The following is a 24,579-nucleotide window of genomic DNA, read 5'->3' on the forward strand; positions in this document are numbered from 1 at the left end:
ATGTTATCACTCTACCATGAAGTTTCACAGTTTGTATTAAAAGGAGCAGTAACCACTCCTCATATAAACCCAGGGTTTTCTGAAAGTTAAAATCCTGATTCTGAAGCATACAAACAATGGCTCCCCTCTGACACATCAGGGAAGCCTGGACAACAGTGCCTTTCTTGACATCCCACCCTCCCGATTTCTCCTGATCCCCATGCGTAACCCTAGGAGTGAGCACAGGAAGAAGTGGACTTCCTCACCTGTGCTCAATGGGGATGATCTCCCTTCTAGACGAGGTTTGGTTTTCACAGCAGTTACAGTAGTGACCACAGTCCCACAGGGCATCACAGTGCGATCCTTTTCTATCTTAGTGGCCAGCACTGGAGAAGGTACTTGCCATGTTTTCAATTCACTGGGTTCTATAAAAGAGAACTAGGAAAGGAACAAAACAAGTCACCTTAGAAGCAGTCATGGAAGAAGGAGACTAAGATTTCTAGCTAGTACTCTAATACTTTTGCTAAGGTTCAAGAGCCAAATAACTAAGTATTCCGATATACACAAACGCTGTGCAATCTGAATATTCTACTGTAACTCAGCTACAGATTGCACCACACTGTGAATGACAGTCCAAAGCACAAGATGAGCATCCGCAAGTACTTCTCAAAGTAAAAGATTTACTGTAAAACCATCCAAACACAGTAGTACCTCTGCACTAATGGATCCCAGCCCGGGCCCTGGCTCTGGGCTGCTTTCACTGGCCCTGCTGTTCAGTGCAAAACTTTGCTGGCCAGAAGGTTGTTTCCTGAACAGATCTAGAGGTACAGTCACCTTTGTGGATAAAGGACCTAGAAGAAATAAAATCAATAAAATCAGCGCACATCTGAGCTGTCAGTATATTTAAGGGTAAGAAGATGGGAAAGGAGGAGGAAGCACACAGGCAGCCAATTACAAGAACTGAACACAGAGCACAAACATGGCAGTTTTCAAAACTTTCTTTCCACTATACAATTATTCCTCAGCCTGGTATAGTACTGTGCAACAGGAAATAATGGAGACATGAAACATTACTTATTTGCCACCATTTCTGGCCATTATTTTTTTCCTGTATATGCAGAATGTTTAGGAGAAAAAAAAAAATCTAGAAATATTAGTATTATAAATTTTCCCCAAGCTGTCCATTTCATACAAGTCTGGGTGGCTGTTTTCAGCTGATCTCCCTTGCACAGTTATTCTTTCCCCAGGGACTGCTTAGATCCATGCTTGAGGCATACCCAAGTTCACCACCAGGTGAAGTCAGCAAAAGACATCTACACTTTGATGCAGGTTCGGAAATCTTACAATTCTGTGTCTGGCTATACAGCCAGCTAGAAATAAAAAAGAACTTATATCAAAGTTTAGATCACAAGGTGATCATACAAAATAATTCAGGTTTAATACTTACTATCCAACTTTCCATCTTCTGCTATTTGCAGTTGCAATGATTTTGATTTGGCACTTAGTTCACTGTGAAATAAATGAAACTATGTTAGGTCTTTGCAGGCAAGCAGGTTTTCTTTCCCACTTAGGTCTTCCCTATTCCGATTCTAGTTGCCAACACCCTAACTTTTCTTTGGCTACACTAAGCCAGGCAGTACAACTTGCTGATCATGACACATGCGTAGCATCTTTCTGTCCTCAGGTAAGACCGACTAAAGGGATCATAGCCAGAAAACCATGGCCTGGTTTCCTCCAGCACTGTTGCACAAGTTCAATTTCCTAAAATTTCAGAGACCTTCTTTCTCCCCAGTAGCTGACAAACCCTGCCCTTCAAGCTGATGATGGTCCCCAGTCTGACTGCTAAACCACAGCACTAAGAAGCTATTTTTTTCCTGGCAGGATCAAACCCGTAAGTCAAGATGCTGGAACAGGATCAATCAACAACCAATTCATAGCTATTGGGTATCCTGTCAAAGCAGGAAGTGTTCTGCAAGAGCAGGATAGATGCAGGTCTTATGTGAGGAGTCAGTACTACTTTCCCCAAATGAGCCTCTAGGATGTTACAAGGTAACAAGAACCAATCTCTGTGCGTCAAAACCAATGTGAACTATTAGCCGAATCATTGGCACAAGCAGTACTTCACAAGGTGAACTAGACAAAAGATAAAAAACCTTTCCTCTAAGTCAGCCAGAGAAGCAAACAGGGTACCTACTGAGGAACCTTTCAGTAATGCTTGTTTTTATAAACTTACAACCTTCTCAGTAGGTGTTCTGCCAAAAGTCTTCAGGACATACATATATGTATTTTATTTTTGTATGTCTGTGTTTCAGGATGGTGTGATCTTGGCATCCCACCTCCACTAGGTGTTGTGGGACATCATCTGTGAAGCAGGTTTTAAGCTTCTCCCTGCCACTACCTTGCCTCCTGCACCCCCAACACTTGAAAGGAAGCACTTTGATGGTACAATTGGTGCTCTTCACATGAAGCTAAAGCAGAGCCCAATATGGTGATCAGTATACTGCTCTTCAGACTGGTGGGTGGTTTTGGTTTTGAAGAAAGAAAAGGGGGGAGGATGTGAACTTGAAAGAAGGTATGCAGCCAAATCCTGATCAGCTATCTGTAAAAGTCCCCAGGTTTACCTCATGCACTTCGGAAAAACAGCATGGAAACCCCAGCATTATCCCTAGTGTCAAGGCCAAATTCCAGTCAACTGAATCACATCCTGCCTGCCCTCTCTCTGCACTTTCAGTTGGAAAGGGTACTATTCTTACAAACTTCCTGTCCAAAACTGCTGTGAATGTGTCTGCTCTGGAGCACCAAGCACAGATGCTGTTCTTCCAACAGATGGCTGAAGTGATTCACAGACCCAGTGGCTGAAGCACTTTGAGATACTCCAGAATAGAAAGTTGCTAGAGAAGGGCATTTTTTTTCCCTCCTACTGTGGAGAAGAAATCAACATCATGTTAATCCTAATGTCTTGACAGCAATACAGCACACTGTCACAAAAGAACATAGTCTGATCTGTGGCTTTCCACAAAAGCTGTAGGTCCTTATAACTAAAATCAGACCTTGTAAGTCATTGGACTACAAGTGTCTGAAGGAAGAGCGCTTCCTAGCTGGTTTTCCACTTGACAGCAGGATTAAGAACCAGGTGCACACAACTATCAGACCACGTAAAAAGGTGAGGCCTTTAAGCGTTGTTCTACAATAACATGTCTCCTTTGCTGACTACAAGGACTTCTAATCATCTCCACCCCTGGCACACATGCAGAGGGGTCTGGTATTCTCTAAGTCCTGTACAACTTGTGAGGAATGATCATAGCGCCTTACTTCAAATCAAGCAACCCTTGTTGCTTCTTCCCTCAGTTATCCTGTTTCTGCAAGGCACATTCCATAACATTTATATGTGAAGTCCAGCAGAATGTGATTAGGAGGCAGGAAAAGATCTGTGCACACTCTCACTCCCCCTTCAACTTGAGGAGGAACACACAGAAGTACACACCGCTCCTTGAGGAAGAGCACACTCAGCACAGACAGGCACAGGTCTGAATACACGCTCAGTTCCTTGTGAGCTAAGCCTCTGCTTTGCAAGGGAAGGAACAGATATAGTGGATGCCAGGCTATGACTAGAGGGAATAAAAACATCACACAAAACCAAGCAGCATTACTTTCTGAAATACATATTTTCTATATGTATTTGTAGAGAGAAATGGAACTGAGATAGGAGAGGAAAGCTACAGAGACTCCACCGTGCATGAACTGCCTCTCACCTTAATAATCTGGTACAAAAAAAAGCAAGCATTATCTGTAGTATGTTTTATGGTGGCATCTCTACCCCTGTTCCCTGGGAAGGTGCTTCTGCCTGCCTGTGCACATGTTTAAAGCCAGTAGAAAAACACCCCTCTGATACACACTGCCACCAGTGATTCTTCCCCTTCTTCAACTCATACAATACAGAAGCCTCCAGATACTTGTGCTCTGTTGCTAGGAAGTGGAAATGAAAACAGTTTTAGAACTCCTCACTTTTGACCTTATTTACAGAAGCTGTATGAATCACAGAATACCATGGAGGCTGCCAAAAGTCCGATTTTTGTCCTACAGAAAAAGATCTAGTTAGCTTTACATTCCCTTTTTAAGCACAGTCACAATTCTTTTAGATAGTCTATTTTTTTGCCCATTTATATTTCCGACTCGGCAGAGAATGGAGACACATCAGGTTTCCTCAAATGCAGTTTTCAAGGTAAAGTGACTTCAAAACCTTGCTAACACATTTACTAGAATCAGGTATCTGCCAGGGAAGACCTAGACACCTATTTGATCTCATATCCACGCAGAGGGTAATTAGATATCCTGAAGTCCCTGCCAGCTCCAGATTTGTCTGAGGTTATCTGATTGGAATATTTCAAAATGCCATTCTTGTCTCGAAAACCTCACAGAGTTTAAGTACAAAAAGATGCTTTGCTATAAACTATTCTCAGTAGGTATGTTACTTACAAGATAAACTCTTCCTTCCAAAAGGGATTTGCAGCATTTTTGGCTACGGAGCTGGAGAACTTCTGCATAGGGTCATTCAGCTGAACTATACACACCAGGTTTGTGCTGCCTGTAAGGGCAAGAAAAATCAATATCCAGTTGTTAAAATTTCATCACCAAGAGGCACACTTAGAAAAAAAGTGAAGAACTCCCTTCCTTACTTACTGCACTTTTGAACAGACTATTGCAAACACTAACACAGAATAAACTGATTCCCTCAGTTTGCGTACCATCTACATTAATGGGAATGGTCAAGATTGTCTTATGCACTGTTCTACATAGTGTGAAATGTGACAACCTCAGTTAAATTCTGGCATGAAGCAAAAAGTGTGGAGATATAAAAAGATCAAAAAGGATAGGGTGACAGAGGTGGACAGCAAGGAGGTGGTGGTGTGGATGCGAGGCAGGGAGGGAGTAAAGTTGTTTTCAGCTGCTTTAAAAAACCCAGAGATTTTCAAAGTTCCTACTGGCCACAGTCACAGTACTCTCTTTGAACATCAAAGCAAGCATTTTCTCCTAGCAAGTGAATGAAGACAGTAGTGTTAGTTAACACTCGCTTTGCGGACTGTGGTTTTTAAGAAGTTCATGGCATTTTAGAGTACTGGTGCAGAATTATCTCTACCTTGATCTTGGAATTTGATAGCATCACAAATTGGCATATTAGAGCAATTATATTGCTGCTCCAAGGGGAAATAGTTTCCACAATGTCTTCTTAAAATGATTTATTTTCTATGTCTCTCAAAGCATCAGAAATCATTTCAGTCACAGCGTTCCAAAATATCAAGGAAAGCAGCAAAAAGATCAGTACTGGCTGTGTGTAAACCAAACAAAAGATATGCTACCTCCAGTTCTCCAGAAGAATCTAGGTTTGTATTTACTATCATCACCTCTCAGTGGTCCTCTGGTGGTGCACTGGGGCTGTGATGAACCCTATCTCAGACACAGAAACAGCTTGGGCCTGGCAAGGTTATTAGAGGAGACAAAGCACTATGTACATGCAGCTTACTTGGGATCCAAGCTAACCCTGGAGTAAGTAGTTTAGCTGCTTCCACAGCGAGCTGAGCCTGAGCTAATGAACTTGGGGAGGTTTTCTGTTAACGTAGCCATATGTCTCTGCAGCCCGCTCTTGCTGCCAGCAGAGCTCAGCACCCTGGGGTAGAAGCACCTGTATAGTTCTGCCTGAAATTACACTAAAGCCATTGACAGACTGACACTGAACATGGTATTTCAGCATTTCTGCCCTGGTATGCACAACTAAGAATTTTTTCCTTAACAGCAGAAGTCACTTTTGCCCTAGATCATGCACTGTGGGCCACATAGTACTAAATCTAGGATAATCTTTGTTTACCTACACAAACTAAAGAGATAACAATGGGCACAACCTATAAGCAGAGACCAGTTCTGCTACTCGTTACTCACCAGTTGAACCAACATACCTATAGGAAAGCCACAAGCTCCTATTAAACATGTTAGCATCCATTCTTTATAGGATGATAATGATAAAGACAGACAAACCATCCCTCCCCAGCCCTCTGTATATCTATGGAGGTTAGCCTGCAATATTGCACATCTTCCTGAGTCTCACAGTTGCAACAGGATAATTAATTATTGCTGAAGACACCACCAGCATAAGAGAACAATAATTAAATAGGCGGCAAGCTATGTCTAGAAGCTAGCATCTTCCCAGCTGTGCAGTTTCCATTGGATTTCAAGTGTACCAGCTAAACCCCACTGGGAAGCTTTATTTCTCATACACAGTTCCAAAGCATTTACACTCCCAGAGCTGTTAGGGAACCAGCAAAATTCCCTCCATCTCCTTTCAGGATAGCAAATGGTGATTTTGCTTCTCAATATCTGGGTCCCCAAAGCAGAGCACATCAATTGTCCCCTTTCCTCTCATTTTCAGTGAGGGGGCAGAGAGATTTCTCATATGATGAATTCTTCCATTGCATGCACTGTATGCACACAAAGGTATCTCATCTCAAGACTTTTAAAGGCAGACAAAATGATCTGCTCTTTTGAGAAGTTTAGTTTGCACTGCAAAATTGTAGAGTAATAACAAATTCTGAGTTAGCTTTCCTGCAGTCTACAGTTTCCAGCACAGTTTTATTTATATAGGACATTCCAATGCAAAGAATTCCAGAACTGCTTTAAAAATAGTTTGCTTCTACAAAAACAGTCTGCAGAAAGTTTTAGGGGAATCACTTCCAACCAGGATGAGCAAGCAGCATTATGCAAGGCTCCAGGGCAGAAACCTATTACATCTAACTGGAAAAAAACCCTAGTAGAGTAAGTAGGATATATTTATCCAAAACTAGTGCCTTGCCTAATTTAGCAGCCAGAAGCTTCCACTAAAAAGATTATTATGGAATTGTTTTGTGACCATAAATAACAGAGCCTTAAATCTGTATTCGCACTGACAAAATCTGAAACGTGCCTGCTTGTGCCTCAGTCGGTGACAGAGGCATGCTTGAACCTGAAGTCTGACTACTTGCGAGACAGGCTTGGTGCTACTTTCCAAAACCAATACTGCAGCCTCACAGTGACTGCCTTTTTGGCTTTGTGCTCCTCTTGCAAGAGGTAATCCCTCCGCTACCTGCAGAGGTAGTTCATTAGGGGAAAAAATCCCTGACAACAAAACACCACCTTTGAGGAGAGTTTACATAGAGGAGGAGGGGTTTAGATAGGTCGCAAATTGCTCAAAAGTAAATCAGCTGTAAAAATGCAGTAACATTGAACCAAACCAATGTCACTGCTAACAGTTAATGGAGAGCTGGATTTGAGCCCCTCATCTTGGGCACACCCAAATTGATAACTTTTAGAAATTAAAACTAAAATCCACAAATAATCAACGTACTCTATAAACATGCTCATTTCAATTTGCTTTCAGAAATGATGGATTTGTTTACAAGATCAAGGTGTTTAAATATTCAAATACAGCAAAACACACACAGTTTTGCACAAGCATGATTAAGCCTGTTTCTCAGAGTACAGCGATTTCTTACATTTTCTTTTGACAGAAGGCTGTAACCCAGAACTTCCAAATTATTTCATCCAAAAGGAAAAAAAAAACTGCTTGAAAGCAAGCAGCAATGCATGGGCTACGTTACCTGCAGCACTGTGATCAGTTAGGTTTACTGCGATGTTCTTCACTAGCAGTTTGAGTTCATGAGCCCTTGGAGGTTTAGGAGGACTAGTGCCCTGAGGGAGAAGGCTTACGTTCTGTACATTCTGTGAAAAGCAAGCAGAGCGCAAGGGATCGCACATATGCAAACACCAAATACTTTTAACTTCTGTCACACTGATATAGGGAACCAAACGTGTGATAGGGCGTAACATCAACAGATAATCCACCCGGGAGTTATGATCACAAAGCCTTCACTGCCAAAGGCTATGTTGTTTTAAAGAATACATTCCAGTTGTTTCTGATCACCAAACGGGGTTAAACTTACTCGCTTGTGAGTCATGAATATGTAATAGAAACACTAAGCAGAAGGACATTTCTCAAAAGATTTAGGAAATAGACTTACCTGAACCTCCTTTACATCTGCAGGCTTCGTACTCAACACTACAGATGGAGAAACTGAGCTAAAGAGGTTGTTCAGAACATCTCTGAGCGTTTCAGATATTGCACATGGCCCTGCTGTCTGTCCCTAAGAGGAAACAAACAATCATGCTTCTCAAAACTCGAAAGATGTTAAGGCAAGTATTAATTTGGTATATGTAAACCACCAAAGCTATTGAACATTAACTTTGTCAGAGAGAGACATGGTTTCTGTTGCTAACAACAAAATGTAATAAGAGATCTTTCAAATAATTAGTTGCATTTCTATATTATGCAATAAACTAGAAATATATATTGAAAAAGCCACATTCTGTTCAGAGAGTTAGGAAGGCAGAACTATTGGCCAGAAAACCAGAAGTTTCATCAGCAGTTTACATTTTATGATGGTGTTTTAAAGTTTTTGTGCTGCTTTTCACTCCACCAAGACAGCAGATCAGGTCATCAGATAAGCAGATCAGCCCTGTTCCACTGATTTAATGGGAGCTATGCCAGCTTGTAACAGCTGAGAAGCAGCTAATCCTGTGCTGCACTGGAAAAAATATTACAGCACCTCTTGGAGGTGTTCAACCTTGCTGAAAAGTGCACAGTACAGACAGATAGTCACACTGCTCTGGGGGACCAGCTCATATGTCTGTCCATTCAAAAATCTCATGGCAATCTGAACTTAGCACCACAATCTCTGAGGGATCAGAACAGCCCACAAATTTTGTTTCACACAACTAATTGTAAGGTGTATAAAGCCTGCTTCCCCTGCTGCACTCCTCATAAAGTCTCTTCTGTTCAGCTCCCTACAGGGAGTACATTTTTAAATTAAGCTATCACAGAAAGGGCAGTTTCGTACCCAACTGCTCTGAAGGCAGCAGAGAAGAAATCTCAGTGAGGTTTCTTTCCTAAAGAAAAGATTGAAGTAGGAGAAAAAGGTCTGATCTAAACCACAGGGGACTCATCCATCTTTTCTCACCTAATACCATACCTGACAGGTTTCACTATTCCAGAACAAGGCTTTAAAAGAAAGGGAACTAATTTACATGTCCAGATACAGAATAGCTGGAGAATGCAAAGCAGACAAAAGGTAGACTTCATCATGCTGCTATCTGACGGCAGCAGGCTGGCAACTGCTGTGCTATGGCCAATAAATGAGGCCCTGCTGCAAAAAAAAGGCACTGGTGACAAGGACACCCAATTTGCACCAGCAGGGAGATCAAGTGGAGGACTGAATGCCTAATCCTGGTAGACTGCTCTGATAGTACTGTCTCCGTACCACCAACTTTCAGCACTACCTGACCCACACCAGTGCAGCCACACAGCACATAAAAGCTGCAAGGCAGCAATAGCTGAAGCCTCAAACAACCTCATCTCTGCACAGGCTTTGCTCTGCCAATCTGGACACCCTGCAACATGCTCCTTCATCACAGAGAGCTCTTGGAACGAGAGGCAATCTGTCATTTCAAAAGCCTCAGTCCTTTCTTAGGTGTAGAGGAATCATCATGCAATGACTTCTTCACTCTTAAAGGTATGCTTGCAGCTTGCACAACAGGTCAAACAGATTTGGAGTAACAGCCGTTTCCCAATTACTCAAGTGTTATAGCAACATTTAGGGTGTTTCATAAAAATCCCAGGAATGTTGTGTGCAAAAATCCTGTTTCACTGCCTTCTTACCTAACTGCCCTTTGATGACAGGCCCCTTATTTCAAAACATACAACAGCATTGAGCAGTCCTACAGAAATGCTGCTTTGTTCACACTGTGCTCCTTCAAACAATCACCAAGGAAAGAGGCAGTGGCACATTTCTGCTACTTGCAGATAATACTCTTTCACTTTAAAAAAATATGAAAGTAAATTAGGTTGTCTGAAGCCTCAGTTTCAATCATTTCTTTACTTGTATTATTTAAATAAGCAGACAAATTGTGGTTGTTTTGACTGTTCTGGAAGCAATTTCCCTCCCCTGACCTTACCTAGATCCTGATGAAGAACACTGACAATTGTAAAATCCCAGCTGCTTCTTGCTTTGCCATCAACCTAATCTGATATCTGTTATTTAACAGTAACAGCAGCAACAACAGTCATTGGACTTCTACTTATAGGTATTTTCTGATCTTTCCATAGTTACTTGGAAAGCAGTTTGTTTGAAAAGCCTCCTGTCAGCCAAACCTCATTTTTAACTATACTTATTTGGAAAGTAACGCTCCATCATAACACCTTCTAAAAGGCAAGCCACAATACCTTAATCACCAACCAAAAAGGCTTAAGAGAAGATGTTTTACTCTGGGTTTGACATGTGCTAAGGGCGTACAGCCAGCTACCATGCCCAGCTTGAGCCACACCAGGATGTGAAGTCACCGCATGTGAACTCAAGCCCTGCCAGTCAGCCACCTTGCCAAATGCAACTCAGGTTCACCCAGCTATTATCAACAGAAAATAGGTTGTGTTTGACTGAAGACAAAACCACTGCTAGATGATCACAAGCCAAAAAAGGTACTTATTTGTTAGCACAATACTGCTTCAAAAAGAAGAAAGGACACAAAAGTTGACATTTAAGTTTAGGAGCAGAAGCAATTTCCAAAGTGTAGGTTGCTCACAGGCTTTAGCTCTCTGTTTATTGCCTCACCTCTTCCCTAAGTAAGCGCTAATAGAAACTTCAAAGTGAAAATAAAGCCCCTAACTATTAAGAACTTAACAGGCTCATTTAAAAAATGTGGCAAAGCACAGCAAGTTGCAACTCCTTTGAAACCCTGGCATCTCCGAAAAAGCAGGTTGTGAAGTCCAGTGACTATACCAGAGTCATCTACATTTGTCAGTAAGTACTTAATGACTGTTCAATACATGGATAATCAGCATGCCACCTGAACCTGTGAAGGTTATTACACTGCTACATGTGCACAGTAAAGTCTACATTAAAACACAGTTTGAAAGAGTCATCTGTCTTCGGTTATGAGTTTCACATTTTTGTGTTTAAAAACTATAATCATAAATTATTACAACTGTAGGTCACTTAGTACAAGGGCTTCAGAAGCAGCTTTACTGTACAATAAACCTATTTTTTAATGAGGCCTTCATTCAGAAAACCAGCTTTACAAAACACAATCAAGTCTTCACTCTGTTGTAAAAAAAGCTTAAGTCATCATGTTTGTGCCACAAATCCCTAGACATTGCAAAGGGTCAAAGACAGAAGAGTCTCAGTCATGAAGGAAATCTTTCAGGGCTGTCCCAGTAAAAAAAAAAAAACACAAAATCTTAATGAACCAGTGTTTATATACTAAGATAAGGCATAATTCTAAAACCATCAAGATATTTTTGGATCATCCATTATTTCCTTACATAATTGTATTTTTTCAGAGCTGTTTCAGAGCTATTGTTGCCTAATTTCAAAACTGATTTAAGTTAATGAAAGGGCAACTTTGTAATTACCTTGATGTGAATACCATTACAATGTTTTTTTTCCATTATTATTATTATTTCAGAAGTGCTCTGAGAGAAGATATTTAGGAAAATACATTTTTCACACCTTTGAATGTGGATGAAAAATGTTTGCAAAGTCATCCGTCAGACACAGACTTGGTTTATCTGTAATGCTTCAGTAATCTTGAGAAATGCTCCTAGATTTCAGAGATGTAGGCTTTTGCTGGATGAACCATAACAGGTTTCACTGAAGCAGCTCAAGGCAGCACTACCAACAGGTAACTGCCCCATGCTTCTATTGAAGGAAGCCAACAGAAGGGAACAGGCGTTTTGCTCTTCCAGCCTCATCTGATACATAAACTCTTAGACACCTCTACTGCTAACCAAAAGCATTACGCAGGGTTTTGCACTGAAGGGATGGAGACCCATCTTCTCAACCATTACAGCAAACAAAATCGACTGACTAACCTCCTGCAGTGGCTGGATCTCAAAGTTGGTTTCATTGGCGTTAATGAGGAACCAGTCAACTTTGACATCTTCTCCTCCATCCTTCACATAGAGCTGAAGCTGTGGATAGGAAAGCAGTTACTGGAGAGTGTTCTGGTGTCCTATAAAGAAATTGAAGATTAAGCTCCATACTAAGCCTTGCCAAAGGAAGAATGAGACCAGTTTCTCGTAAGTAAACTCAAAGTGACAGTCCAAGAAGGCAGAAGTTATTTAAGCTTTGAGAGTACTTGCTAGTAAAAAAAGGGTATTGGTGTTCCATACATTCAAACAGTCTAACCAACGTGTTACTTATCCACAGTGCTCTAAAAAGGCAGCTCAATTTATGAACTTATGACTTGCTCCAGAGGGAAACTGTTGTACTAATAAATGTTCTACCACAGTTAACACGAGCTTGTATGCACTTTGCAAACAGGAGGCTCAACTCAGCTGTGGGTTTAGATGTAATGAAAGGACGAAGAGAGAGAACAACACTGAACACTTTACCTGCAAGTGAAGTGGAGAGAGTTTCACGCTGTATGACTGACCTTCTGCAGTCATGGACGAAGTGGGTGAGACAGTGACAACAAATTTAACGGAATCTCCCACAACATTGCAAGAAACCACCTGATGAAATGAAAGGGGTGGGAAGAGGTAAGAAAGGAAAAAACAAATTAGTCTTCAAAAGGTTTGCTGGAGGCAGGAAAGGAACTAAGAGAAGGAAGGACTTTACACTACAAGAATTATGCTACTTCTGTAGGTGGGAGATTTCTATGCAGTTTTATAAACATCCCTACCCCCTTCTGCACCTTCTATAAACCGTAGTTCAAGTGTTCACTTCTGGATGTGAAATTTAATACCTGGAAATTCTGGTATTTTCCAAAATTTCTTTCGTATTGTTATCTAATACAAAACTAACTCCTCACCTGCCAAAGATTCCTGTGTTTTAAAAGCTCAACAATCACAATTTTGCATAAGGGAGACAAAGAAGCTGCTTCTTCTCACTCTTCTGCTCTCAGCTAAGTAGCCTACCATGGGACAGATGGTTTCACCAAACAATACTTGATTTATTGTTATCCTACAAATGTGAAACTTTGGCATAACCCTGGTGCTGTAGAAGAAGATTTTGTCTGATCAATTCCTGTTCCCAGTGGGGTGGGAAGGGGCAGGAGCCTTTAAAAGTTTATTCAAGTCTTTGAACAGATCAAGAAAGGCCCTGAAATTTGGTGATTTACCTAAATGCCTGGGGAACAGTGTATGCCACTCAACTGTAATGGACTTCCTTGAGTAGACTCCCTCGCTTCTAAGAGCAGAAAGATTAACTTGTCATCATACTGAGTTTACAGATAGTTAAGTGATTTTTCCTCCCTCTTCTCTGCAAACCAACTGAGGTGCTGGGGCTGCAAAATCCCTGGAGTGTGCAGAAAGCACCTGGTAGCACAGGAAAGCCCCAGGTACAGAAATGAGAAATGGCTTATTATGCCAGAGAGAAGCTCACTCTGCAAACAGCTTTGCTGGTTGAAAACAGAGGCTTGTTTCTGTCCCTCTGTGGTTACTGCCCCCACATCTCCACTGTTGGAAAGGATAGCTGAGCCCTCCTTAGGCTGACTCAGGCAAAGTTATCCAGGTTAATGCAATGCGCAGACAAATAACTTGCTGCAAGATTTGTTGACATAAACTCTGCATGCAAGCTATTAAATTATGTTTGTGCACTTACTGCTTCACTTATGGGCACTGGGATTGAAGCAGAAGGCTTTAAAATGAATCACGTACCTTCTGGAAGATCCTTATCAGTGTCTCCTTAAATACATTTAATCTCCCAGAGCTCTACAGAATACATTTTTAAGAAGAACCAGATCATTATCAAAGGCTTCAGAGCACATCCATTAAGGTAGAGACTTAATTACTAACGAACAGGGGGAAGAGGTGGACATGGCAAATAAAAATCCCAAGCACACTCATAAGCAACAAGATTTGCCTTTTCAGGTTTGTCTCCTGCAAATTATAGTTTAGAAGTGGCCGAATCAGTTCCCCTCACCTCTTCGCAGAGTCTATATCCTTTCAGAAATGATTTCTGACCCTTAATCCCACATAGTCAATGAGTACCCACTAGTATGATAGAAAATAACTGACTTTTAAGTATTTTTAATAGCTAACAAGACCAGAGAGCCTAAGTGCTTATTCTATTTGTTGGGATGCTGGGGAGGGACTTTTCATTAGGGACTGTAGTGACAGGACAAGGGGTAATGGGTTCAAACTTAAGCAGGGGAAGTTTAGATTGGATATAAGGAGGAAATTCTTTCCTGTTAGGATGGTGAGGCACTGGAATGGGTTGCCCAGGGAAGTTGTAAATGCTCCATCTCTCGCGGTGTTCAAGGCCAGGCTGGATAGAGCCTTGGGTGACATGGTTTAGTGTGAGGTGTCCCTGCCCATGGCAGGGGGGTTGGAACTAGATGATCTTTAAGGCCCTTTCCAACCCTAACTATTCTATGATTCTGTTATATTTTCAACTTAGAAGCTGAGTTGAATCACTCCTTTCATTCACAAGGATGGATTGGCATGGTTGCTCTTTTAACACTTCTTTCTCAAGGGCAAAGGAAGGAAAAGGACAGGTCTGATGCAAAAGCTGATGACACCTGCATGTCCTAAATGCAGTGGGTTTATCATCCATGCACATTTCATCCACACATGCATAGGAGGTTCAGTGTACTCAGAACAAGTTGGACTTGCTGCACATGTGATGCAAAGCTATTTGTCTGGAATTTCTGGATGTCTAACACCAAGCTACATGGTTGATTACTGCTTAAAAAAACAGTGTGGCAGAAGAGTTGGTAGATGAGTTAATGTGCCACTCTCTTCTTAATCGTGTTTTCATGTGCCACTTTCTTCATAATTATGTTTACTTCTGAGTAAAGGATGGAAACAGACGCTGCAGGTAGGGCAATTTTCACTCTCCTTTCTACACCTCGTCAAGAGAGTCCTACTCCCCTTCTCCCCTCATTTTCAATAAAATAACTGTGGTCTTCAGGTACAGAGGTCTAATTTTTAATCCAGTCAGAAAAAGGACGGGTTCCACATTTGTAAATGGAAAATAATATGCCTGTATGTCAGCTGAATCCCTTTGTTCTGGCAGCAGAATGGATTGTAGCATCAAAATACAGAGAGAATGGGCTAGAATTTGAAGACAAAGCAATTCTGTTTTCATCTCGGATACTGACATGTGCAGTGAGAAGCAGATTAAAAAACCGCAACTGCCACTTCCCTTTTTAAGTGACATTCCTTTAGAAGTGTAGTGGATGACTTTGATAGACCAGAGCAGAAATAGGTAGGCCATTTTCCCCAGAACAGTCACATGAAGAGAAATACTGAGGCTTCCTGTGCTACACTCTTCTTCCATGCCCCCACCCACCCTGCTTCCTCAAACTCATTTTCTCTGTACAGATGAAGAGTAGAAGGGAGGGTCAGGCAAAGCACCCCTTTCTGGTTGTCAGAGAAGAGGAAGGAGAGATGTTCACAATAAACAGTAGCACCTGAACTGGTTGGAAGTGAGCTGCTCTTCATTTATCTTCCTCACCTTTCTCTTCCACCCCTCCTTATTACAGTTCATCCCCAGTCATCAACATTTTGTGGTTTAGAGTCTAGAAAGCCTGGCATTCTTATAACAAACTGCTCCTTAAAAGTTAGGCCCTTATACCACCACACAGAAGCTGTGGCTGGCTAATTCTGGACTCCCAGAGAGATAACACCCCAGGTCTCTTTTGTTACCTTACATCTGGACTAGCATGACCTCCTAAATTAGAAATAGGATGAGGTGAAGTAGAAGCACAAAGAATGTAGAAGAAGGGATTCTTCTACCAGCAGGACCAAGGTATTTTCTCTCTCCAGCACCTCCGCAGCTCTAGCTGTCAACAGCCAAGGTCTCTCCATATATTTTGGGGATCTCCCATGGAAGGAATTCTCAGCCCTTCCTCGGGTGCCTTCACCAGCAAGGCTGCACCTTCCTCCTTCTCAGCCCCCTATTATTCCTCCCCACATTCAGCTGACTCCTGGCACTTGATCATCCCCCATGCCAGGGTTATTCTTGCTAGCTCCTCAACACCCTCCAGCCTCTCCCCTCACCCACCAGCCTCTCCCCTAACCCACCTCCATCCCTGATCCTGACCACACTAGCCCACGCTGTGGGTGAGCTGATGGGGCAAAACTCCTTGACATGACTGGGCTCTGCTCCCCATCTGCCTGACATGGGCACCCAGATCCAACAAGCTCCAGATGCTGTAACACACCTTGCTTACACATGTCTAAAATTGTTAGTATAATTACCCTAAAAAATTTATTTCCAATAAACAGCTGCAGGAACAAAGGAGATTGAAAAGCACTACAGCACTTGAGTAAGACTCACGTCTTTCTGAGAAACTCAAAGTGTCCAAACTTGTGTACCCACAGCTATTTAAGCCCTTCCCCTGGCTTTGCTCTCCCCCTCTATACCTTGACTTTTTCTGTTTGCGGCTCCTCTGGACAGAGCTGCAAAATTTCACTTTATTTCCTTCCTCAAGCAGCAATAGAACCTGTCTCATCTCCAGGAGCACCGGAGTGCCTCTGCTCCTCACACATGGTGTCCTCTTGCCTGGAGGTTTCATTTTTGGCACTGGCACACACTGATCTGTGCATTATGCGTGGCCTTTTTGTAACTCTTCCTTCCCCTCTCCACATGTAGCAGCAGGTTCCCTTCTGTGGCCAAGGGAGGCTGAAGGGCTGTGACTTCCCTGACAGCCCTTCGGATAAGCTATTCTTCACCTTCCCCAGGCCATGACCACATCACATGTATGGGTAAAACCCTCACCATCACAGGCCTTTCTTGCCTTTTTTCTGTAAGTTTCACTGCACTTGGCATTTATCTCCAGGAAGAGCAGGTTACTCTATAGTACGTAACACAAATCTTCACCATTTTCACAAGAAAATGAGTACATGCCATGAAGCAGCCACACAGTGAAAAGCTGCCTTGATCTCAACTGTAGGGATCAGTATGCTATTAGATTTAGGACCTCCACAATTTTCCGTGTTTGTTTTGGAGTACTCCTCTGAGAAGGAGAAGGCTCATTTTTTTTTTTGGCATGGAAAACTTCCCTTGTCAATGGCCACATAGACAGTCTGTGTGCTCAGCTTAAAACTTAACTGTAAGAAAACTTTACAGTCAGAAATGATAGTCATAACAGCCATTCAGCATAAGAATTACATGATCTTCCTTGGTTATCAGAGCCTATGCATTGGCTTCTTGAGGGGGTTTCTCTAGCTTCTTCACCATTCCCTCTTTACCCAAGCAAGAGACATATACAAACTGAAGGAGCGAAGTGTCTAATGCAGGCACAGCCAGAGGTGGAATTTTAGAAGCTGGTATCAAAGCAAATTTGCCTGCAAATATAATGAGACAATTTTAGACCAGTTTCCGAAAACAATGGTAAACACCAGGGTGAAGGCAGAGTGAGTGATGAAATGAGTACAGGAGAGAGAGAGTTGCCATGTTAGCAACAGAAACGAAGCACAAACTGATACAGCATGTGAATTTATCCACTCCTTTGAGACTGGAGGGGGATAAAACAAATGAGCAGGGAGTACAAGTGGCCAGGACAGGAAGAATTTTCAATACACCTAATCAACTTCAGTGAATATCAAACAGAGCAAGGACAGGAAGCAGTACTTACACTTAAAAAGGGGGAAAACAAATAAATACCAGAAACAGACTTGTTAGTTTGTAAAGACGCAGATGTGGCACAAGCCTGTAGGAGGCTCACGCACATCTGCAGCAACGACTGGAAGACAGGCAGGCTACCTGACAGTGCCCAAACCAGTATTATCTCCACTGAAACAAACAAATCCCCACCCTGATGTTTTCCTTCTACAAGACACTTAGTTCTTAAGTAGGTGAGATCCATTATGTTGTCTTGTCTGTTTTAGTAGGGTCATCACACTGATAATTAAGCTTGCACTCCATCATTCCCATGTTAAGGTGAATGGGGATGTGTTTGAAAGTGAGAAGACAGTACAGTGAGTAGTGAGGTGAAAGTGGAAGCAAGTTACAAAGGAGTCTGTCAGGCACCAACCAAATTGCATAGTTAAGGTTCAAAATCCCTCAGGAGAAACCATGATACTGAGGAAAGCAAGCTGGGAAGCAGCAATATAAAGGAAGATTAAGACATCACATGGAAATGATGGGGAAAAAGTAAGAAAATAAAAGAAATACAATTCAAAATACAGCACGTGTGTAGAGAATTAACGAATACTACTCATACAAAGGGCAGTATTATCACTGGGAGAACACCAAAGGAAGAGACATTGATGCATCAAGTCAGTCACATTATGAAGCAGCCACAGGACAGGCAGACTGGAAGCCTAAAATGCATCAGGAAAGTACTTTCAGAGACACAAAGAAGCAGTGATCTTGCATGGCAAGACCTCGCCTGTCGGGCTGTGTGTCACTTCAGCTATCAAGTTCAAGCAGACAGCATTAACTGGAGCTGCTGCAGAGAATGGGTTCACAGGAGTGACTTACAAGGCAGGACAGTATTGTGAAAGGATACTTAAGGAACACCTTAGCCAAGGAAACAGAATTCCTTCATGATATATTTACATGATATTTGCTTGATACGACAGCAAGCACCATGGAAGAAAAGTAAATAAAGACAAAGAATTACACTAGTACAGAAGCAAGCTGGAAGGGCCATGATTCCACCTAGGCTTGTAAAAGAAACCACCGTTAAAGCAGCAAAGCTCCAGGACAGCTTTTCAAGCAAAACAAGGAGTTAAAGACAAAAGGAACTGCACATGATGGTGAGGACAGTTCACCCCACCAAAAATAATCAGACAGAAACGTGTACATAGCTCAGAATGATCTCAGTTAGTACTGTAGCAGTGACAATGAGAAACCAGTCTTTTCCAGAGCAGAAAGCAGCCTTTGCTGCACAATGTCTCTACCTGCTTCAGCGCAAATGGAAGTGGAAGCTGTGACACCCCAGTGTGGCACAAACACAGGCTGCCAGCTTACAGCAGGGTGGCTGCAAAGTGATACCAAGATGAAGCTATGACAGCTGCGTGGGTTAATAAGGGCTCTCCGGATATGCTGCACAGTTCATCAGAAAACAGGACTTCTCAGATGCCTGTGAAACAGTCCTCCTTTCTCACCACCATTCCCCTCAGCAAGATCCATCATATAAGTAATAACATGAGGCTTTCATATTTGCTGTTGCCTGCTGCGATCCAAGACAGTAATTTCTTGTATAGCAACTTGTTATCACTCATTAATGGAATGGCACTCTGAGAGCATTTTACCCCTTTCTATTTAGGTATGAAGCAGGAAAAGAAGGGAGACTTCTGTTGTAGCCTCCTCCATCCAAACCATCTGTACCAAGTCCCCCAAGAGGATCATCTTTTTTTGTTGCCTTTTTTGTTGTTGTGAAGTTCAAAGCCTCTGAAAACACTGCAGTAATGGAAAGGCTGGCAGAATTAGCTAAGAATATTCCTAATGTTTACTTTATTAAAACAGAACAACCAACACCACACAATGAAAATGGGCCACTTTATCCTATACATTTAGGCTGTGGCCCAAAACTGGAGTGAAGGTGACGTATAAATAGAGGCTTTGTCAAGAAGCAGTGTAGTGTAACCTTCAGCCCCAGAGAAGCCTGTCCCTATCACAACAGCTTTGGCCAGGCTGACAACCAGCAGCTTCCCCAACCACGTCTGTAGCACTGCACTGTGGACCACACACCAGTTTTACAACTTTCAGCTTCTTCAAGCCAAGGATAGTGTGTATATACCTAAGGACAGCACATGTCAGCCTGCATCCTGGTGATAAACAGGGCTGTCAGCAGTAATACAGTAATTACAGTCAGGCTGGCAATCCCGTATTGGTTTGGAGCAAGACTTCCCAGCACCAAGCAGGCTCATCACCTGGCTGTGCCCCATGGCCCAGCATTCAAGAGGACAGAGGACCACCCACCACAGAAGACATACCACAGGGCTCTGTCAGCATGCAGCTGCGTTCAAGTATTACACATCCCATGTTTACTGCTATTTTGATCTCTCACCCTCAATCCTATACTTCCTTTGATGATCACAACCTCTCTGATGCAAGGTCAATTACATATTTGAAACAACATGCATTTAAATCAAGCCCAGAATCCTGAATCAAGGCACTTATACACTCTTGCTATACAGACCACAAGTAAAGCAGCATCTTGGACCAGTTGCAGGACAACAGTCTTATGCCAGTTGAAGCCTCAGGCAAGTGCAGAGCTCTGTGAGATGCTACAACATTGGTAAACATGCAGCATGTGGTCACAAACTGCATTCAGAGCCAATCATATCAGTAGTGAGTTTCAAATACATATCAGAAGTTTGAGCCTGGACAAGCTACAGAGAGAGATTTCAATTTCACATGCAAAGATACAGAGCTTGAAAAGCAAGGGGGTAAAAGAAAACAGCACAAAAAACCACCTTTGGACCCTTGCTATTACCTGAGGAATATATAAGAGCCACAATTACTGTATGAGAGAACTCCTGAGGTGTTTCAGAGAAAGGCATGCATTTAAGGTAGGAGGGAAAGCAGCTATCGGAGTTCCACTCTAAGGTTATTATACGCTGAAACCCAAATAAATATTAAGGTTGTACCTTAACTGAAAAAGTAAGAATAATTCAGAGAAATTTTCCCAGCAGCTGTGCACAAGATTATGGAAACAGGTTTAGGGGCAGTTCAGAAAAAAACACTTTACATAAGCAAACCTGGTTTAATCCAATACATTTTAAAATGTGCTTATATTGGTCTAAGCTGCTGCAAAACCACATTAGATTGCTGGCTGCAGTATAACAGCTTGATTAACATACTGAAATGATGTAACCCAAGGTCAGACAAGGACCAAAGACTGCATAAGGGAGGGTGCCAGCTTACAAAGCCACAGGTAGAGAAAAGCAAGAGAACAGCCCTACAGCAGCGAACAGCTCCCTGGGCTTAGGCTCCCATGGAGTCAGCACTTGCTGCCTTCCACTGCCCAAGCTTAACCACAGCAGGTGAAGGTGCCTAGAGGGCATCACAGGCACTAACTTACCTCACTGCTACGGCAGGCAGAATCTACTGTTAAACAACACATAAGCCAGCTGAGGACTGCAGCAGAGATGTTCCCAGTGGTACAGCATGACCTCAGGGAAATCCAGGACTGCAGCGCTGTGCCTTGGTTCTGGCACACAGGCAAGACAAAAGAGGGGTTTTAGCCCTGGGACACTGTTTTAATCATGGTGCAGCCATGGGCAGAGTACTCTGAGCACAGAGCTGGCCCCATGCACCCTTGCTGAACTTTGCTGGCCAAGAGCAACCAACAGACCCAAACCTCCTGGACACCTCCCATGCAAACACTCTTGCAGCTCTTCCAGCTTTCCAGCAATGTTTTAGACACTGTGCTGCAAGTCACCTATTTTTGTGCCGTTAGTTGCTAGCTTTTATTTGTAACAGATCTCCCTCAGCTGCTGACTTCACATGTTACACAGCACACAACTTTTATACCTAGTAGTTCCTTCTCCTTAAAATTTCCCATTCTTGTGTCTTCAGTGGCACAGAGCAATATTAGTGCCTACTCTACAGCCCAACCAACTCCAGTCTCTCTCTAGCACCACTGCTGAGGCAGGGACCACTGGCAGGGGAGAAAAACAGGAGGGACAAGGGAAAGAAGAAGGTGAACAAGTGCACAAATTTACATGCTGGCAATCCCCAGCTGCCACCAATGAGGGTGTGCCTAGAGCTGTGTATCAGGCAGATAAGCATGCATAGTTTTCAAAGGAATCATAGTAGAGCTGCTTAACATCTAAATCAGACAAACAAACCAAATTAACAAAGCAAAACTAGAAGAAAAGCATTAGACTGATTTGATGCAGGTACCTGAAGCAGAGCACCTGTGCAAATATGACTAGTAGTTACAGTCACTAGGATGAAAATGCAAAAGATATCACTGCTAATAAGCATATATACTTTTTCTTCCTCCTTTCAGTGCACGTTTACTCTGTTCCAAGAGCCACATTCTGCCTTATTTTCACTCTACATGCATTAAAGCACTGTGCAGTATGTTGGGTGGGGGAAGAGGAAGAAAGGGTATGTGGAGAGGAAGAAAGAGACCATTCTCTCCTCACTGAGTACAGGATTCAGTAGAGTCAAGACTTCACCCTCAGGACTTTGCACCTGTTCCACTGATCCCTACCCAGCAACAGCTTCTGAAGCAAACCTGTAATCAGCCACACAAATATCAAGAGGCAGACTTTTGTCCCAGAGGAGAAGTTTTCCTTCCCTTTCCTTCTTCATGAAATCCCCACCCCACACTTCAGCAATAGGATGGGGAACCATTGTTCTGATGGGGGTAGGGAGAGGGCAGCTTACGAGTTCATTGAGGATGTACCCATAAGCTTGGCATAACCCTGGTTATTGCCCATTTGGTAGAAAGCCTGGAGGACATTCTGCTCATGACTTGCAAAAGGAGTGAATCAGTGCAAAGAGTTTGCACAGGCTCACCAGAGAGGCAGCCTCTTAGCAGCCATAACAAATTTAGGTCACAGGTATAGAAGCGTTGACAAATAAAACTCCCACTGACACTAATAAGAAAAGTGAACATTTCCTGCCCAAAAGTACACTGAAACAAAACCAAACTGAAGTTTACCTTTTCTTGAGCTGACTTTACAATACTAACAACTTGTTTAACTTCTAGCTCAAGTGGTTCTGGTGGGTCATCTTCCTCAAACGTAAGCAACTGTGAATCCTAAGAAAGAAGAAAAAAAGAAAGCATCACTAGGTGGTGAACCCGTCTCTTGAAACCAAGTAATAAAAATACACTGCCAGTAAAGTTCCTGGAAGAACCAGAGAAGGAACTGCAAATGTATGTCAAAACTTGTATGGATTAATTGCATGACACCTCACTACATAATACAGGGTAGAGCTTGAACACCTATACTTAGTACATAACTATGGGCCTAATCATAACTCATCTTACTCTGTACCAGAATATCAAGGTACATAGCACAGTGCAGAGCGAAGCCCATGAGCAACGTCAGAGTTCAGTGAAGCTGCTCTTCCTGAGTAAGGATTAATCAATGCTGCAGTTTTAAAAGGCGTTTTTGGTTTGGCCTAATAATAGAGCTGCACTGCCAAAACTAAGAAAACCCAAACATCATCTTGCAGAGGTGAGGAAAGAAACCTTCCCCTCCCCAATCCTTCCTCATGGGTGACGGCAGGCAGTCATGACAGCTCCTCAGTCTTCACACAGACAGCAAGGAAAAGGCAGCTTTATATCTGTTTTGGCAGTGAGGTCATGCTTTCAAGAGGCATCAGCACTTGCATTATCCACCTGCTACCCACACCAAGCAGCCAGCACAGCTTCCCTTGTCACCCGAGGCTGTTTTGCACACAGGAATTTCATTAGCTGTGCACCACTGACATTGTTTTGGGAGGCTGACAGCGGAAGGAATGCCACGCTGCAGTGCCAGGCAGTGAACTCATGGCCAGAGACGGCTGCAGCTGCTCACCCAGGGGCGGGCGGGAGGGTGTACATGGCCCTGTCAAAGCGGCTTTGCTCTGCAGTCAGGGACGGGAAGCTGCTGCTTGTTTCTAGCTACTTTCAGTTCCCAGCACCTGCACCCAAGCTGTCTGGGCTCTTATCTTCCACAAGTACAAGGCAAGTCTTCATTTCTCAGCACAACCTATGCTTTCCTCACCTGCCCTGTGCAATTTGAAAGGGCAGATGAGGTATTTTCTTTCTGCTGCCCTAACTTACAGCGATGTCTGGAAAGTGTTTAATACTTTCCTTATCTTTCACACGCAGGCACTGCCCTACTCTTCCTTCTCCCCCAGCCTGACGTGTAAGAAGACAGCTCGGTGGGCTGCTGCGAAAGGAACCTCCTAAGCCTAGGGAGAGGGCTGCACACGAATTTGGAGACTTAAGCACATGCCGCTTCTGAGGCAGTTTAGGCTCAGCACTTTCCACTGACATGGCAGGGGTTCAGTCCTCAGGACCAGAGAATTGGTGCCACAGCCTCACCTAACCTCCTCGCATCTTACAACTGGACATACGCAAACCAACAAGCCACATGGCACAGTGCACCCTCTGGAAAAAGGGTAGGATGGGATGCAAAAGGGTGGCACATTTTGAGCATCCATCCTGACATGGGCCAAAAGCAAACAGACCAATACCTGAGACACCCACCGTCCCTCGGCTGCATGGAGGAAACCAGCCCTCAGCCTTACACTGACACACACACAGTTTCAGCAAGGCGTTAAGACAACACGAAGGAAGCCCGGCTCTAGGAGTTATTTGCCGAAGGACGGGCTGCAGGCCCCACGCTGGCTCCCAGGCCAGGAAGTTTCCATTGTTTCCTGCTCCCTGCGCCCGAACAATGTTATCGGCACACAAGCCCCTACCAGGGGCAACCGGGGATCACGGCTTTCCTCCCCTTTCTCCTGGCTCCCGCACATGTGCCCACTCCCTGCCCCTGGCCAGCTCCTGCCTGCGAATTCCTGTCACACTGCCACCGAGTACATATGTGTGTGTGTGTATACATACACAATATATAAACATATACATACAAACATATACAAACACACATATCGCATA

At 43.1% G+C, this 24,579-nt stretch overlaps 1 protein-coding gene across 4 annotated transcripts in view; it reads right to left on the reverse strand.

Annotated features, from left to right (window-relative positions):
- The window catches only part of C2CD2 (C2 calcium dependent domain containing 2), a 35,555-nt gene that overhangs the window by 10,248 nt on the left and 728 nt on the right, over positions 1-24,579 (reverse strand). For all 4 annotated transcript variants that reach the window (XM_057426351.1, XM_057426353.1, XM_057426352.1 and 1 more), the window contains exons 2-10: positions 22,633-22,731; positions 12,449-12,568; positions 11,927-12,025; positions 8,025-8,147; positions 7,605-7,725; positions 4,456-4,564; positions 1,427-1,488; positions 691-830; positions 246-417 (exon numbers count right to left, since the gene is read on the reverse strand). In XM_057426351.1, coding sequence (XP_057282334.1) covers positions 246-417; positions 691-830; positions 1,427-1,488; positions 4,456-4,564; positions 7,605-7,725; positions 8,025-8,147; positions 11,927-12,025; positions 12,449-12,568; positions 22,633-22,731 — 1,045 coding nt within the window. The remainder of the gene's footprint in view (positions 1-245; positions 418-690; positions 831-1,426; positions 1,489-4,455; positions 4,565-7,604; positions 7,726-8,024; positions 8,148-11,926; positions 12,026-12,448; positions 12,569-22,632; positions 22,732-24,579) is intronic.

Source organism: Pezoporus wallicus, unplaced genomic scaffold (assembly GCF_028554395.1).
Source record: "Pezoporus wallicus isolate ANWC-B61680 ecotype Strahan unplaced genomic scaffold, APGP_CSIRO_Pwel_v1 contig_8747, whole genome shotgun sequence".
Classification (NCBI taxonomy): domain Eukaryota; kingdom Metazoa; phylum Chordata; class Aves; order Psittaciformes; family Psittacidae; genus Pezoporus; species Pezoporus wallicus.